This window comes from Rissa tridactyla, chromosome 2 (assembly GCF_028500815.1).
Source record: "Rissa tridactyla isolate bRisTri1 chromosome 2, bRisTri1.patW.cur.20221130, whole genome shotgun sequence".
NCBI classification, from domain to species: Eukaryota; Metazoa; Chordata; class Aves; order Charadriiformes; family Laridae; genus Rissa; species Rissa tridactyla.
In genome coordinates, this window is record NC_071467.1 from 22,583,991 (window position 1) to 22,602,579 (window position 18,589).

General features: G+C 35.7%; 1 protein-coding gene across 3 annotated transcripts in view; it reads right to left on the bottom strand.

Annotated features, from left to right (window-relative positions):
- RIMS2 (regulating synaptic membrane exocytosis 2) overlaps positions 1-18,589 on the bottom strand; it is a 490,283-nt gene that overhangs the window by 416,677 nt on the left and 55,017 nt on the right. For 2 of the 3 annotated variants that reach the window (XM_054192250.1, XM_054192247.1), the window contains exons 2-3: positions 8,259-8,291; positions 7,771-7,857 (exon numbers count right to left, since the gene is read on the bottom strand). The exons of the other annotated variant lie outside the window; for it this stretch is intronic. In XM_054192250.1, the coding sequence (XP_054048225.1) occupies positions 7,771-7,857; positions 8,259-8,291 (120 nt within the window). The remainder of the gene's footprint in view (positions 1-7,770; positions 7,858-8,258; positions 8,292-18,589) is intronic. 3 annotated transcript variants of the gene reach the window in all.

Sequence of the window (18,589 nt, forward strand, 5' to 3'; positions counted from 1 at the left end):
TACTTGCAGGTCTGTTTTTTAATTCTAGATCCTAAATTTTTTTAATTCTGATCTAGTTGAAGATGTGCCTGCTTACTGCAGGGGGGTTGGACTAGATGACCTTTAAAGGTCCCTTCCAACACAACACATTCCATGATACTATGATCCTCTAGATTCCTCATTATCACATACTACCTGATTTTTGTTTAGATTTTTGTTTTTTCTTTCACAAGCAGACATTTTCTTAACAATAGGTTCCTCATGTTGTCCCTGAATATTTTTTAATTTCTTAGTATTAAGATAATTCTTAATTTATTAAAATGCGAAATCTATTATCTTTGAACCATCACATTCTGTGGGATCGTCTGCAGAATTACAAATCTGTGGATATTTTAGGATCAGCTGGATTCCAAGTTAAATCCAGAAATATATCTCTTATAATCACTGTATTTACCTGTTCCCAATGTGTTTGTCTTTATCTTCTGATAAAACTGAGCTCCACTCCATTCATGGCTACTATCCTGGCCTCACAAACACCATGAACAATCCAAACAACATAAATAACTCTTTCTTATATTAAATATGATGTGGAAAAAATCTGAAAAAAGTACAGGTCATCTTTACAAGTCAGGCAATCGTAATCTTACGCTGCAAATGGTAACAGTAAGAGTCATGATCAGTCATAAGAATCATACAACAGAAGTTGTTTAGGTACCTCATATTTACTTTATGACAGAGAAAAAACCAGTTTTATAGTCAAGAAGATATTTTGTGGATTTATATTTGACTTTGAAGTAGCTACAATCTCCCTGTTTCTTTTTTCTATTCTGCAAATTATAATTTTATTTTTAGCTCATTTAGTCTCTGTTTTCCGTCCAGCTTACTGTCTAAGAAAATAAACACATAGAGTGCTAGACTTCTCATGACTCCAATTGCACAAGTGTATTGGTTGCAGAGGCATATTCTTCTCTAAGAAAAATACTCTTTCAAGTGGAAGTGTGTTATTTTCAAAGGTTCTACTAAAAACCATTCTGATCAGGATCTACATAGACTGCAAATAAACCTACTGACTACATATAGTGTAAATTTTATTAAGTAATTGTTTATGTGGGCTTGTTATTACACTTAGGGTAGATAATCTGAAGAAATTCAAAGCTACCTAGTGGTTGGCAGACATATTGTTTACACAGTAAATTTAGAACACAAAAATAATGACCCACTGATTTACGTTAAGTACTTGAGAAAAGCCCATCTATTTTAACTAGAATTCTTTTGATATTCTTATAAATGGAGCAATCTACTTCAAAGATTGCTTTAATTCAGACACTGACTAAAATACCCAGTAATATTTCCTTACCAAATGTTTCTAATTTTATGAAGAAATTAACATATCTCACCTAAGAAAGTCTACTTGTCAAATGCTGAATCTGGGTACTAATAAGATTGAATTTGCATCATAAATCAAAAAAAGTGTTGTATGTTCTGCATCTTACAATTTATTCTGCTCTTTTGTGCAACTTTTTATGCAACAGTGCTTTAAAGGAGATGGGGAATAATGACACTGTCTTCTTTATAAATACAATACCTGTTCTTTACAGTACACACATTCATATACTAAAAACTTCTCCATTATGTCTAGAGTCATTTTATACCAACGAGATAGGGCATGTTAACAAAACTATGTGTATGTTCACAGACAATGAGTATTATTGTGAAAATTCAGTGTTACTTCACTCACAAAGGAATTAAAATGTGAAAAAAATCAAGCATTCTTGATGGATAATTTCTTTCATTTACAGTTGTTTATGGAACCCTTCAAGACTATAGGAAAAGGCATTTTACCGAAAATTTTACTGGTTTGCTGGAGTGCTCTACAAATAGAAAAATTAATTTATTTTACAGAAAAACATGCAGAAAAAGGTTTCAATAAATATCATTTTACCGTAATTTTCAATCTTCATTTCCCTGTAACTTCCAGAAGAACATAAAAATATCTATTTTTTAACGATATTTTCAGCAGAAAAAATCCCCCAGATTGTGCTAAGCAACGTACATTTTTTATGTCTCCTAGAATTAGTCTAGTGAATGTACTAAAAGGTAATAAAATATTTGAATATATTTATTTAGAAATATTTTAGATACAAAAGGCGTTATGCTTAATGGCTTTTGATGCTGACTGTATTTTGTCTACTGTTTATTAATAATTATCAAAGGAAGAGGAAAGGCTCAATTTCTGCAGCCAAAGTCAATGGTATTCCTCTTACAGTTCTTAGCAAGGAAACAAACCAACCAGAGACTCACTTCCAGCCTGAAAATAAAAAAACATTGTTTATGGGAAAAGGGGGGTAAAAACCACCATCTTTTCAATACTTGGATATCTTCAAGCAGCAAACATTAGAAACTTTCTTTCCTAAGCCACTGTATAAAATCATGGAGTTCTCATATCTTGAATACTGTGAGTGACACTGGTCATCCTTAACTCAAAAAGATCTAATAATAGAATTTTTAAAAGGAGAAAAGGCAACAAGGATGATCAGAAGCACAGTGTGCCTTTCATAGAAGGAGAAACTCTGACTCTTCTTCTTAAGTGGATGAATGCATGGACTATAATAGACTGGCACGGAATATAATAGAAATGTGTAAAGGTTGTGCATAGTATAGCCAAAGGAATTACACAGGAATCCAAGGAATTACATAACACGCTACTACTCCCCAATTAAATTAATATGCAGCAGGTTTAAGGCAAACAAAGGGTTAACAACTCTTCTACACAGCATGTAATTAAATTGTAGAATTCCTTTTCACCAAGTTCTGAAGCCAAAAATATAAATAGGTTTAAAATGGGACTGAAAATACTTATGGCAGATAGATTGCTAACAGCCATGAAATAAAAAGAGCAATATGCATACAGCCTTTGCCTCAGGAAGCCACTAAAATACCTAAAGTCAAGTGGCTGTATCAGAATTAGTCTGCGCATGTTCTCCTCCTTTTCTGCGTTCTTAAGTATGCATTGCTGGCCACTGCCAATACACCATATTACACTAGATAAATCTTTAGTGCCTCGTAGCATGGGAATCCCTTTATTTTGATCGTAGCTTAATACCATTATATAATTTTCCAAGATTCATACAAAACAAAAAAATATAAACTCCAAGTCAAATCCTTACACACAAAGAACACCACCAAATCCTAATAAGGAACAATCTGAATGTACCTTTTACCAAATATATGCTATATGAATCTGAAGAAACAAAAATTGACAGGCTAATTGCTGAGCATCAAAAGCAGTTGCTTCAGGGAGCAGCTAAGGATTTCTACTCTGTAAGGATGACAACATGGAAATATCTTGAGCACTGCAGATAAAACTTATGATGAAGTACACAGGAGCTGGAGACAAAAGTATTCTTCATCAAGGAAGAACCAGATTTGCCAGACCACTCTCAATAATCTTGGAATGATCCTGGCGATTGGCAGAGGTGCCTGATGACTGGAGGAAAGCAAATGTAACTCCTACCTTCAAGAAGGGCAAGAAGGAGGACCCACAGAACCACAGGCTGGTCAGCCTCACTTCAATCTCTGGGAAAGGGATGGTACAACTAATCCTGGGAACCACTTCCAGGCACATCAAGGACAAAGGTGACCAGGAGTAGTCAGCATGCATTCACCAAGGGAAAGTTCTGCTTGACCAACCTGATAACCTTCTACAATGAAATGACTGGATGAGGGGAGAGTAGTGAACATTGTCTACCCTGTCTCCAGTAAGGTTTTCCACAGTCTCCTATAAGAACCTCATAGAGAAGCTGACGAAGTACAGGCTGGAAGAGCAGACAGTGAGTGAATTTAAAACTGGCTGAATGGCTGGTCCCAGAAGGTGGTGATCAGTGTCACAAGGTCTGGCTGGAGGCCAGTAACTAGTGGTGTACCCCAGGGGTCAATACTGGGTTCAGTCCTGTTCAATATCTTTATTAATGATCTGGATAATGGCGCAGTCTGTACCCTCAGCAAATTTGCAGATGACATCACACTGGGAGGAGTGGCTGATATACTAGAAGGTCGAGCTGCCTTCCAGAGGTACCTCAACAGGCTGGAGAAACGGCTGACAGGAGTCTCACGAAGTTCAACAAGGGGAAGTGCAAAGTCCTGTATCTGGGTAGGAACAACCCCATGCACTAGTATATATTGGGGGATGCCCAGCTGGAAAACAGCTTGGGAGAAAATCATCTCCCAAGCTGTTGGGTCCCAATAGATACCAAGATGAATATAAGCCAGCAAGGTGCCCTTGCAGCAAAGAAGGGGAATGGGATCTGGAATGCGTTAGGAAGGGTGCTGCTAGCATGTCAAAGGAGGCGATCCTTCCCCTCTATTCAGCACTGGTGAGGCCACACCTGGAGTACTGTGTCTAGTTCTGGTCTCTCCAGTTTGAGAGAGATATAGACATACTGTAGAGAGTCCAGCAAAAGGCCACAAAGATGATAAAGGGATTGGAGCATTTCTCCTATGAGGACAGGGTGAGAGAGCTGGAACAGTTTAACCTAGAGAAGAAAAAGTTCAGGGAGGAATCTTATCAGTATATACAAATACCTGAAGGGAGGGTGCAAAGAGGACAGAGCTAGGCTCCTTTCACTGGTACCCAGTGCCAGGACCAGGGGCAATGGGCACAAACTGAAATATGGGAGGTTCCCTCTGAATGTCAGGAAACACTTTTCACTGTGGGGGTGACTGAGCACTAGCACATGTATTTCTAGTCCAGAGAGGTTCCAGAGTCTCCAGCCCTGAAGCTATTCAAAAGCCATCTGGACATGGTCCTGGACAACCGGCTCTAGGTGACCTGGCTTGAGCAAGGGGGGCTGGACAATATGAACTCCAGAGGTCCCTTCCAACCTCAGCCATTCTGTGATTTTGTGGTACAGATTTCATGACCAAGGGTGTTACACTAATCCTGCCTCTGCCAATAAGGACACATGGTCAACCATTCTTCAAAAGTACTTTCACCAGAGCAAAAATGCAATTTGTAACATGATACCTTAGGTTTTCAATGACTACTAAGATTCCTTTTCTGCCTTCTCCCAATATATTTTGTCCTCCCTACATTAACTGTAAATAAGTTTTTCACCAGCAGAGTTGGACAGCCAGGTGAAATTCATTACAGACTCAGATCCTGACAGTGATTTCAAGTGGAAAACACCCCAATGCGTATGGATAGTGGTAAAACTTTCTTCACACATACAAGTTCCACGCTGCTCCCCAGTGTCCCACAATATTCCTAAGTACAACGGTTTTCTGCAAGCCATTAAAGTCAGAAAAAAAAATTAAATAAAGAAGTTGCACCATTAGTATTTCTATGCTATTTTTCCTTGAAAGTTAATTAAAATAATTAAAAATTAATTAAAATAATTTAAAAATAAATCGTGTTCATTAATAAATTAATGAAATTATCACAAATAAACACTGTTGGAAGACACTTCAAAAAGTCACTTAGTCCATCCTCTCATCCCAACACAGTATCAGCTACACTTGTGTCTCTTTTAACAGGTATTTGCCAAACCCGCTCCTTAAGATTTTCAGTTACACAACTTCCACACGAGCCCTAGGCAAACTATGCAAGCATTTTTAGTTTTCTTTCCATTAAAAAGTGTTCCCTACCAAGCTGAATCGTACCTGATGCAACTTCAGTTTACTCCTTTCTGCTTCCCCACCAGAGGCATGGAGATTATTTCCTTCCACTTTTCAGCAACTTTCTGCATAATTAAAGATTTTTCCATCTCTATCATCTGGGATTTTCTCTTCAGGACGCTAAATCACCTCATATGTTTAAATCTTTCCTTGTACATGCCATGTTTATTAGACATCTGATTATTTATTCTTATTACTCTCCACCGAAACCCAGCTACTCCACAGTATTTTTGCAGTGTGGTGTCCAAAAAAGGGCATGCTATTCCAGGTGAGACCTTACTAAAGCTTAGCAGAGTGTAAACGTCTTCACAGCACTCCCAGGCTAGTGTCTATACATTCCAATATGATATTTATCTCTTTCACAATACTCCTGCTCCTGCTCAACTTACATACTATTATGGCTCCCAGATTCTCTGCCAAAGAATTTCTACCTATATCATTATTCTCTATCCTATGTCAACCACATAAACTATCCCTATATATCTACATCACCTTGCATTTATATTTTGAATGGCGTCATTCCCACAGTTTGGATTTTTCAGGATAATTTTGGAATATAACCCTGCTGTTAGATGTTACACTTCTTTAAGTCTTGTGCCATCTGTAAATTCAATGAGTATACAACTCAATTAATTTCTTAGTTATTTAATAAAAACGCTGAACAAAGCCAGTTCCCAAAGAGATCACTGTTAAAAAATATCCTTCCATAATAACAGTAACCATTTATAAATACTTTTTGGCAACTATAACTCAACTGTTTACACTGAGTATATAGTATTTTCAGTTTCTTCAAAGCCCTATGCTTCATATGTAGAACACTGGTAAGCAGAACAAACTCTGTTGCATTAAGGAAACTGGGAATAAAAAGGAGGTACTGAGGTATTGTGAACAAAATGTAATATTGCCAGTATCTAACAATAACCAATAAAGAAAAACTTCACTATTGATATTATATGCAATTTTATAATAACTTAAGTGAAGATATCAGAAACAGAGCTCAGAATAATACATTGCTTTTACAGAATATCAATTTTATGGCCTATTTCTTAGTTTAATTTTGTGAAAATTTCTCACTGTTTAGTATCAAAAAATAATTCACAGCTTTCATGGCCCGCAAGTATAAAACTCCACTTAAATATACATATTTAAAAATAAACTAAAACTGACTCTGCCTGGAAAATAATTAACAACAAATATTATGCATGTTTTAAAACAGTTATGCACGGGTTCAAAAGCAAATATTTCTTTTACCACATGAACTTACAAGGCAGTCCCCTTTAGAAGAAAGAAAAGACAGCAACTTAACTGTTTAAAGCATAAATAACATCAGAAATCACATTTAAAGAATTTGAAAAACTGAAATAATAAATATTTTTTAGTTTCTTATTATGAAAATGGTATTTTCAGCTCCATTCTTTAAGTCTTCTAAGACTGAATGTCTAGCTTTGCCAGTTTCCGTTAAAGCTTAATATTTTCAGATAGCAAGAAAAGCAAAATTTTTTCATATAGGTCTCATACTGGCTTAGCACTGTAAAAGGTCCATGGATGAAATACTGGCCCTATCAAAGTCAAAATTCCCTCAGCTTTGACAGAACCAAGATTTCACCTTATATCTGCTAAAGTTTTGCAACTTTACAGATATTTTAGAAGCATGAAAAAAAATGAAATGACATTTTCCTTGTCCTTTAAAAAGCTCTTCATACATATTATGTAGATTTGTATAGCATTCTATGCATGACCAATATCACAAAAACCATGCATGTGCATAGACATGCTATATATAATACTACAGCTCTTATCATTCCAGCTCCTCATGCACAGAAAACACATCACTTAACTGGAGTATCATGTATGGAGTATTTGCAGAAAAAAAGCAAATGGAGCAGTAGTAACTACTCAGATTGTATTCTAATGTAATCGCTTAAGTTACTGATAAGGAAAGTACAACCTGATTTTCAGTTTTCCCTTTGCAAATGAGGGGTCCAAAAGCAAACAATGTCAGCTTGTTAAAATGCCCTTAGTAGGATGTTCTGAATGGGCAATTATTTTAAACATACTCTCCAGTATGTTTTAATTCTACACAGGTGTTACTTAGTCTACAGAGAGCGGCTTACTTACGTCTGGGGCTCCTTTTCATTTTGCTGTTTTTGCTGTGGTTGAAGAACGTTATTTACCAGCTCAGTGATCCCACTAAAGGGAAACCACCTGTTTAAATAAGCAAATAATGTGACTGAATAACCAATAAAACCACACTAGTTTAAATGTTTTCTTATCCAATGCTAATAGAAATATACAGGCGGAAAAGCTAGAGCCAATGGGAATGTTAGCTGCAGTACTAAGTCAGCCACTAAGGATGTAAGGGAAATAAATAAAGTTTTACAGTTCACCAGTTCACAAGCAGACAGCAAGAACCTACATCCAGCTAACATGTGGATGAAGTAAGAAGCTGCAGGCAGCTCTCTTACAAGCCAGTCAGGAAGCGGATGACAAACTACCTGCAGCCTATCAGGTATTAGTGAAAGCTAATACCATCAAAGGTGCAGAAAGCAGAACATGGCAAAGGTAGAAAAGTCAAGCCTACTGCATTTTTAAGGTATTTTACTTACTGTGTCGGCTGTGGTTTTTGCTCTTCTTTGACCCTAAAAAGATAAGTTTGCACAACTGAGTGCAACATATTGTCAAACAACTACCCTGAAGTTCTATAATCTGTATCATGTGGGCAGGAGAAAGTTCTTACTTTAAGTTAAAATAAATTCATTTAATATTTGTTGTATATTTATATTAAGTTGTATTCTGTGCTTATTTCCATTTAGGATTAAAAATGGGGAATGCCAAGTATCTAAAACTTTTAGTTACAAAGTGAAATCTGTAATGTTCTATAAGTGGCTCCCAATTCTTTGGACAGAGTATCATTTTAGAACATTCCCAGCAATACATTCAGCTATAAATGAAAGGAAGTGCTTTGATTATGTTAACTATAATCTATTTTTTAATTTTTATTTACAACCAAATTAGCTATCATAATTCAAGGTGAATTTATAACATGTAACATGCCATTTAAAATGCAATATCCTGAACTAATAGATTAAAGGATGTCGGGGTCTGCAGACAATGTAACTCTAAACACTAAGGAAGGAAAGATAAGGAATTTTACTCTCAGTAAAATTTACTAGGACTTGCTAAAAAAATAATTAGATAATACACACACTATGTCTGTATAGTACTGATTAATATTTGTCTTTAGGAAAATACTGTATCTGAAATACATGCTTTAATTTGAGTGAGCAAGACGACGTTCTATGCAATTCCTCTCCACTGAAGCCAAGAATGGAGACATATACTCACAGGAATATTTCCATCCTCCAATTGCAGATACATGTCTTAAATATCAAATTAGGATCTAGCTTCCACATATGTTCAAAAAACCCAAAAAGGTTCCTAAATAGATATTCTGAATGTCTCTATGAACGCTCTCTTACTTTAGTAAATGGGGAGTACAGGCTCCCAGTTTAAGCAGATGCTTAACGTAGGACAGAAAAGTACAGTTCACCAAAACAGATCCACATCTTCATACGATATCACAGTGAATACCTCTATAAACAGGATTCAGTGACCACACAAGAACTAAGTAAGTGGACACTAAGACACACTAAAACATTTCCAAAATTGACTACAGAAAACGAAAACTGAACATGCAGCACACAGTAAAAAGTTTTCTAGCACGGTTTTGCCTCTTCAGCACTTTAGAAATTTATATACAAAGAAATGTGGCAGATATACTCCAAAGTCAAGAAATATGAAAATAAAATTTTCTCATGCAGTCGCAATTCCACTCTACCATGCATCTTAATCACAATACTATCTTTAACCAAAAGATTCCACACTAGGTTTTCGAGAAAGGAAATTCAAATGATGAGGAGTGGAAGGCGCAGGAAATCGAAGCATTTCCATACTTTTTTCACTAGGCAGCTTAGGACATTTAGTTCAGATCCCCCAACTGTAAGAGCCTAAAAGCTCTATATAACTGTGAGAAGGAAACACTCCCAGACAATGATTCAGAGCTCCTAAATCACAGGCCTAGAGCTAGACAGTGTAAATATTACCTCCCTGGCAACTGGACCAAGAAAACTGAGTATGCAGATAGTCCATGGTTCCTTATATTCCTCTCTGTACATGACTCCCAAACATATTTACTGGGCACTCTGAAGTTATTACTTCATTGTGAATTTTTTTTATTGAACTAAACAAAGGACATTTGAGCACTTCACATAATCAGATTACAATCAACATCATTCCTTTGGGTAGCTACCATGGTCAATTTTTTTCACATGTAGAACTGAGATCATAATAGAGTAAGATCAAAATTGCAATAGTGCACGCTAATTCTGAGTGTGCCATTTGAAATCTTTGGTGCATTTTTTTCAAGAGGATCTAGCATCTTAACATAATATTGTATGGTGGATGACTTCAATTGCAGCTGCAAACACTTGGTATTTTTTAAAATCTTACAATCACATTTGTAGTTTAGCACCGTTAAATAAAAACATTGACCGCTAGAAGACACTTTGAAAACACGCATTTAAAATTTTTTTCTCAGTATTTTATAGGAACGCTGTGGTTTAAGTCAGGATATCATTTGACCCCACAATTCAAAATGTATCTCCTAAGAAATAATCATTTCTCCTACAATTCTGTGTTTCGTCCACTATACACTGTCCAACACTGCAGTTATGCGAGGACAACAGCTTCCATTATTATATAACTGTGACGCATTCCTTGAGCACTCTCCATACGTCCTTCAGTCCCTGGATTAGGCAACAATGTCCCTTGACTTTATAACAAACATGGAGAGCAAACTACAATTTGAAAAGAAATTATGAAAAAATCTATTGAAAAAAATAGATTCTACTGTATGAAATTAAACTAATATTGAAGTTGTGGACCAACAGGCCTGGACACTTCAGGTGTACAGCATAGATATTTATCTTTCAAGGTCAGAGATAGATATTCTGTACCTAAATCAGCAAACCACAGGCTAATGCCTGCTACTGTCTTTCCAAAAAACTCTTCAATTAGGAGTGGAAGTTGCAGTAACTGATAGAAATAATGACGTATCAGATACAATACATAGGAAGTTTTTAACACTGCTGTGGTTTAAATAGCTTTTTCTAGACAGAAAAGGACTGAAGGGACTCCAGATTCTTAAACCCTGTCTACATACACACATACAGTTGTATTCCTTTTGGTTACAAGAACTGCTTTGTGTTTTACTAGATTATGTGCCCCCATATACACGCATTGCTTTCTCCGCTCCTTTCAAAAACCAGCAACTAATAATTACTTAAAAGAAGTGGATTGACAGGTCAAAAAAACCCCAAGCCTCCATTTACTCAACAGACTAACTGAAAACTCCCAAGCAATATGACTGCATTCTCTTTCTTCCAGACTACCGTCTTCATTTTACCTCCCCACATCTTTTCAATCTTGTCTTCTCAAAACTCTGCCAAGAACAATGCCAGTTCTACTTATTCACTAGAACCAACTTCCAATTGATACCTGTTTACTAAAACCACCAACAGGCTGCAGATAATGTGTCTGATCAACAGTGACTGGGACAACACATACTAACAGGGCAGAATATTATACTTTATCACCTATTTTCAATTTTGATTAATTCTGTCATTATAGGAATTTACTCAACACTGCGCAAGCACCGAATTAATTCTAAAATGTTTGAAGAATCTGAAGCTTCTATCACAATTGTTTCACACAGATCATAACTCCATATACTGCTTCACTTGAAAACAAGCCAGGTTTTTTCTACTTGTTAACAACAAAGAATTTTTGCACCTTGCGCTTTGTCATCAGGAACCTCTGCCCTTTGAAACATCCATTCCTCTTGTGTTCTTCTGCAAGACCCCTTTGATCTTTTCCAAGAGCTAGCATCATTAGGTTAGATCTCAATTCTCAGTGAACACTGGTTTTATGTTAGATCCTCTCCGTGTACTAAAAATTTCCTCAAAGATTATGGCTAGTCCCACTGGCACAGAGAATGAATATGAGAACAGAACAGAAAGAAGAGGGAAGAGAACAAGAAAAAGGGAAGCAGGAGAAAAGGTAGTGAAAACATTAACATACAAAATTTTGTTGGCCATTTAAACTCCTAGTTCTTTTCTATTCTTCAATCTACTGCCTCTCTAAAATCTACTATGTCAAAACCATAAGGCATTCTTCCCAAAAGATGTGTTGCTCACAGGTAAACCAATAAGCACTCTATTATCAAACCTCTTCTCTACTTTTACATACTTGGGATACATAGCCACAAAAACACGTGGGCAGAATTCTAGCGCTTAAATCCATGAAAATGACCCATAAAACACACTGTAGACCTCCTAGATATCTCAAATGAAAGAGGTATCTAGTTATTCTCCAGTGAAGTTTGGGGAAATCCAGATTTCAGAATCAGCCATCCTTGGCAGGGATAAACATCTTAGTATCTATCTCAAACCCAACAGTGCTCTCAAGATTCAGAAGTTTGCCATCCACGGACCTACAAGCACAAAGGAAATCTGATCTGCAGGAATAGTCTGGGTGTACCTAATCTCTTCCAGTTGAGTTGAGCATAAACCATACAACACTCTATGTGACTTTCATTTAAAAACGTCACAGGCCAGTAGTTCCAGTCTTTGCTCAGTAGCTTTCTATGCTCTCCTTATCTCCTAACCACCTCAGCGAAGTGGTGAGAAGAGGACAGACTACGATGGAAGCTTTTTCTAGCCTTTTTGTTGAAGTTGAGAGGACTGGAAATATAAATCAATCTTTTATTTGGGTTTCTGTTTTCCCTCATCCACAAACAAACGCATCTAAGTATGTATTTGTTATTACAATTAATGTTGTAATTGATGTTGCTGGTATCAATTTAATGAAGTTGTTGATACTTCTGCTGTAGCTACTTTTATTAAATATATTGCCTATGAAGTCCAGAGAGTGGGACACTTGTAGGAAATTTTAAGTTTAGTGAGCATAGAGCCTAATGTCCCAAAACCCAAAGCAGAATATATGTACAGTAGTCTCAATGAGCAATACGTGTTACACTAAACTTGATAAAGAATTAAGATGAGATTAAATATTAATATGCAGAACTGTCTGGTTTTCCTAAAGCAAATCATACAGGATCAGATCTATTAAAAGAACCTTCACATTTTGCTTCCTCTACAGATAGAGTACTGACATTGACTTCCATCTGTGTTCGCAATAAAGAATTAGAAAATAGTTGAGAGAAGACTGCAGCAAACAATTTTGTCTCAAATACATATTTCTAGTTATACACATAAAAAAATCTATAGAGCTGCTATCTTTCAAATAAAAACAGCATGAATGCTAACTGCTTGACACCAACATATATAATAAAGTGAATTAAACTGAATACTATCCTCAGAATTTGCATTTGTTCTTCTTTGCATTCCAGACCCCATTAGCCCAGATGACAGTACAGAGCCAGCAGCTCTCTCGAGAGTCAAGATGCCAACCCACAATCTTTGAAGGGAAGACAGTATTCTCTCTCTCTCTTTAATAACTGCCTCCGATTATTAGCAGATTTGAAATATTCCAAAATCATTTTAATAATTAGCAAATGCCTTCTCAATGCAAACCTAATAAAATTTCAGTTTATGGATTTTAAGTTAGATACTGCTATTTCTTGCACAGAAGTCTAAAAATGGAACCACTACTAATTCACATGACTACTGTGACTACACCATTTTACAGCATATTCTGAAAAGTAAAAAGGATTATGTAGAAGCCAAGTCCTGTAAGTAGTAAAAAGAGTGTACCTCTATGTTTGTGATGCTTGTGATAGCTGCTATAACAGTGAAAAAATTTATGAAATGTCTATCACTAACAAATGCCTATCAAGGAGATATTTTTAAAGCCATCCTTTACAAGCTGATGCTTCCATCACCTGACCAAAGAAGTTCTAACCCATCTGAAAGGCAGAGACCTACATCCTTTAGGTCACACGGTTTTAAATGAAGACACTTCAACAAAAATTCATAAGCAGATAAAAAAAAACTAACTTAAATTACCTTAATACACTAAATTGTGTAGCTACCCAACATACACTAGATGAACAAATGTGTCCCATGTTTTGTGGTAATACATGCTGCTTACCAAATGTTTGTTTAAGTCTGTAAAGACTTCAAGTTACAGGTAAATCCTTGCCATATTTAAAAAGGAGAAGAAATTACCCTTGCCATTGGAAATGTTTTACTAAATATCATCAACAAGCTGGGCGTTCTGCATTTTGTGGCTCATCACTTACCTTCCAAAACCCTGATTACACATTAAAGGAGAAGAGAAAAAAAGTTGAATCCCTCCATGAAACTTCTCACAAACTAAAAATGCAATTACTATTTCGCAACAATCTTCAAAAACAATATAGCATTACCCAACACGAACTGGGCAGAAGACTGTATAGCAAACTTGTAAGGAAAGCAAAAGAGAGTGATTTCAGTCTTCAGCATTATTAAAATATTTTGATTAAGGTATGTAGCAGTCTTCTCAGAAATTTATATATTCTTATAGTACATGAACATCATAATCTTTTAAAAGTATTTACCATCACCAATATTTCTTAACGTAGAAAAACTTCCTCCACAATATACCCTGGAAACTTACACTGAAAATCAAATAAGATTTTCAAAAACAATGATAAAATTCTACCCCCCCTCCCTTCTCCTTTCCCCTTGCCTCCCACTCTTCCTGACCAATAATGGCATTCGGTGTGTAACTGTATCATCTAAACCACTGCCGGTATGCCTGTTCCCTTGGTCTAACTAGGGACTGTGCTGAAAGGGGGGGAAGATTGTCAGCTCCAGACACATTCAGAGGTTTCCACCACCCTGTCTTAGGATGCACGGTCCATTAATGCATTTTCCTAGACTGCTCGCTGTGGACTCTTTCTTTTCTTTTTCTAAATCTTCATAACAGTATCCCAATGATATATATGCCCTACACCAAGTGGCAAACTTAAAAAAGGATTTGTATGCAGTGACTATCCACTGATATGTCAGAAGTCAAGATATATGACACATACACAATATATAACTTTGTCTGCACCTACTCTTGACAAAACAGTAGAGCTAACACAGGCACACAGTGAAATATGTGTAAAAACAGCTATTTCCTAGAAGGAGGGCACCTCTACAGATTAATTAAGTTAAACTATGTTAATATGTTTAACTCCAAGAAAAGAGAGTTAAGAAGGTTAGATATAAATGCCATGACAATTGGATAACTGCAAAATATTTACATATTAGCTGAATTGATTCTATGCATTGATTATCCTATTGATGCTATAAGAACATTCACCTTAATTATTTTTTATCAAAATCAGTCTTCCTTTTACATGACTGCTCCAAGTTTTTTATTAATTTAAAGAGTATAGGTAGTTGAATTAAGAAGGATCATATTTTGCATAATAATGTCTTTTCAAAGGAAGGATTTTCCTGAAGAAGTGTGTAGGTGATTTTCCTGACTAATTTTGACCTGTTTGTACAATAAGTATGAGCAGTTTCCACAAAAACACCTCCAAGATCAGTAGCTAATTGGATAGATAGTAGATAATTGGACATTTGATATTCATGAACAAGCAGGTGGAGAAGTTGGGTACTTGGGCTAGAAACAATTCTTGTAACACAGACTAAATCTAAAACCTATCTAAATCCAAGCTGAAACAGTTAAACATCCCTGAAGTCCCAACTGAAGTGACATTAAAGATATAAGAGAAACAACAAGGAACACACTTTACAGATAAACACAGACCTGTCCACGCTCCTGTACAATAATAGTCGAGGCTGAGTGAGCTCCCTGCATGAACCTTGGATGAACATAAATTCTGTAAGATTAAGACTACTCCGACATTTAGATGCTGGTTAGAAATGGGATGGTTTTATCAAAGGTTCCAGACAAACAAGTCTCGGCGTGAAATTTTGACACACTAATATTTTTAGAAAACATACACTAAAATGTGGTTCACACCAACCGAAAACATAGTGCTCAACAGCTCTGTACTTTCAAATCTAAAACTGAAGAGACTGACAGTACGTTTTGATTATTTTAGAAGCACAATAAAGCAGACTCTGCTTATCTTAGGATATGAACTCTTTGGGGCAAAATGTTTCCTATTATTTGTTTCTGAAGTGAGATAGAGACACTGTGTTCTACAAATTAAAGCTCTCACACTTCTCAAATATTTCCTAGCTTGGTTGGACTTTTTCCTTTCTGTTACAGTGTTGATAGTAAAACCATAAAATGAGTGTCAAAATCACAAATCAGCCCATGAGAAAATTACTGTAGTACAACTGTAATAATAAATAAGTACTACACTGAATGGTAGCCATTGTGTTATGTGCAGTTCCAATAATTAATTCATGGATCAATGCTCTCTTTTGAAGGTTATCCAAAATTGCAAGCAGGAGGCCCGTCTGCACCAGGGAGGTGATATTAAAAGGTCAATGTTAAAAATCCAGTGTTTGTCCAAACCCACCACATGAAAATGGGCTACTGCGGGGTTTTCCTGTATTTAGCAAAGAAAAGAGTATTTTGGTTATCACAAAGTGGGAATTTGTAACCATCAGCATTATAATTGGTTGCCATGTGGAATACGCCAGCTGCTTCCCACTTGGGTATCTTGTGTCTGCTGACAGAACAAGGCATGTACAAAAATTAGGAAAAACAAAAATTATAAAGCAATAATTAATAGAAAGTCTTGGATCAAGCAAAGTTGTCAAAGAAGAGCAATAAAAATAGCTGGAAGACAGTAACATTATTCATCCTGTATAAACAATATTAAAATAAGAAAATAGATTCAATGAAGAAGTGTCTTCAAATCTTAAAGTTCCAGAAGTTTTTTTCAGGTTGTCACATTACCAACTTTCTTGAACTAGGAGTTTCACCAGTCTGATCTTCTCTGGGTAAATTACACATTGCCTGTTAGTTGTTCATCTCTGAGGCCATTTATAAAAGCTGCAAGATCAGATCAGCTAGCTTGCAACATGTAAAATCAAAAATTAGCCTCTGTTAGAAATGCAGTAAGAGCAAAACCAAGATCCAATCAACGTACATGAAGGCTGTGAAGGACAGCATTTAGAAAAAGCAAGCAAGTTTTAGGGAATCCTTGAGCTATTTACTACGAGTAAATAATTCTTTAATAGAAGTTTACCTATTCAGTTTCTGTTGGCTCATTTAAAGAGCAGCTAGTATTACATCATTCTTTACTAGAATGAATTTCAAATCAAATTTCAAGGACATGAGGTACAGATAAATACCTCCTTGAATTTACTAGGTTTGTTCTGTTAGTGGACTCCTTTCTAGACAAAAAAGGCAATATTCCTACAAATATCAGTTTTCTTCTCTTTAAGAAGCTACATTGTGAGACAATAGTTTAATCATTTCTCATTTGTCCTGCAGTGTATTTGGTCCCACTAATGTCTCACCATCTGAAAAGCCCCGACTTCTCTACAATCTCAGTGCTCGTACAGGCTGAGAAGCCTCACACGGGCACCTGACACTTCTTCAAGTCCTCTACATAAGCAGTAACTGCCTTCAGTCAGGATGTTCAGGGTGTTCTAAACTATGTTAACAAAATTTTAGCTGGTTAAGCTTTAAAAGCATGTATATTTAAATTCATTGAAAAAAAACCCAGGTTTATTTGGGCTTCGTTTTTTTTTTCCAATTTAATAAATGATACTGTTATAAATTCTTCAGATACATGGATATTTCAGGCAGGTGATTTACGGAAAAAAAAATACTCAAGCTAAAACAGCAGGAGTCAAATCAGAAAAAAATACTGGACTCTCCTCTCATTTTCAAAGAAGGACACAGGCAAAAATTGCCCAAATGTCATGTAAGATTTGTTACTAAATGCAATTCTGTGTAATTATGAGGACCCCATAGCAAGTCTCAGGTGAGATTCAGGTTGAAAAATGTTTGAGTTACATATACTACTACAACACAATCTCCTAACAAACAATAACTTTTCCAGATCGGATCCATTTGAATGTATCTATTTTTAAATAAAATTGAAGAAAAGTCTAATTAGCTTTTACTTTATAACTGTTGTTATTTTGAATTTAGCCAGTTTTGGGGTTTGCTTATTTGTTCTCCTGTTTTTAAGAACAGTTTAACAAACAGTTGGAAAGAAAATTTTCTTCAATACAATCCTTAAGATAAAAAAATCACTCCACTCTTACACCTAAGGTTACTTTAAAAAAATTAGGCTTCACCGTAGGAAAGCTGGAATAGCACATAGGTCTTAGGTCTACCACCATAATCTTTTACATTTTGTGTGATACAAAAATACCCAAGAAGTTACCTACAGGATGTGTGAAACGTACCACAATAGCTGCATTACAGTAAGCCATACTTTTCTTCTGGAAATGGAGATGACTATAACATGATGACTGTGAATTACATTGACTTGTTCATGATCAAAATGAAAACATTTACCATTATCATTGATAGTAATAACACATGCATAAATATATCGCAATGTAATATACAGGTTTACAAGCCTACTCAAGCTTGAGTAAATCTGTAATTTCCATGCACAATTTTACAAGAGTGAACTTCAGTAAAAGATAATCAAATACCATTTTAGCTGTTGTGCTACACTTGTTTTTCTTAAAAAGGCAAAAAAAAAAAATGGTTTGGGGGTTGTTTCTTTTTTCCAGAGAAAGGCCTTTCTCTTAATACTTCATTCCATTTAAATGAAAATTTTAATCACAAGGATTTTTAAGGAATATTTATTACAGTGTCTGGATTGCAACTTTTCTTATTTAATGTAATTTCTATTAATTCTATATTGGAAAGATGAGAATTTACCTTTACTTATACTTCAAACTGGTTTGCAACTAACTGAAATTCTCAGGGAACTCAT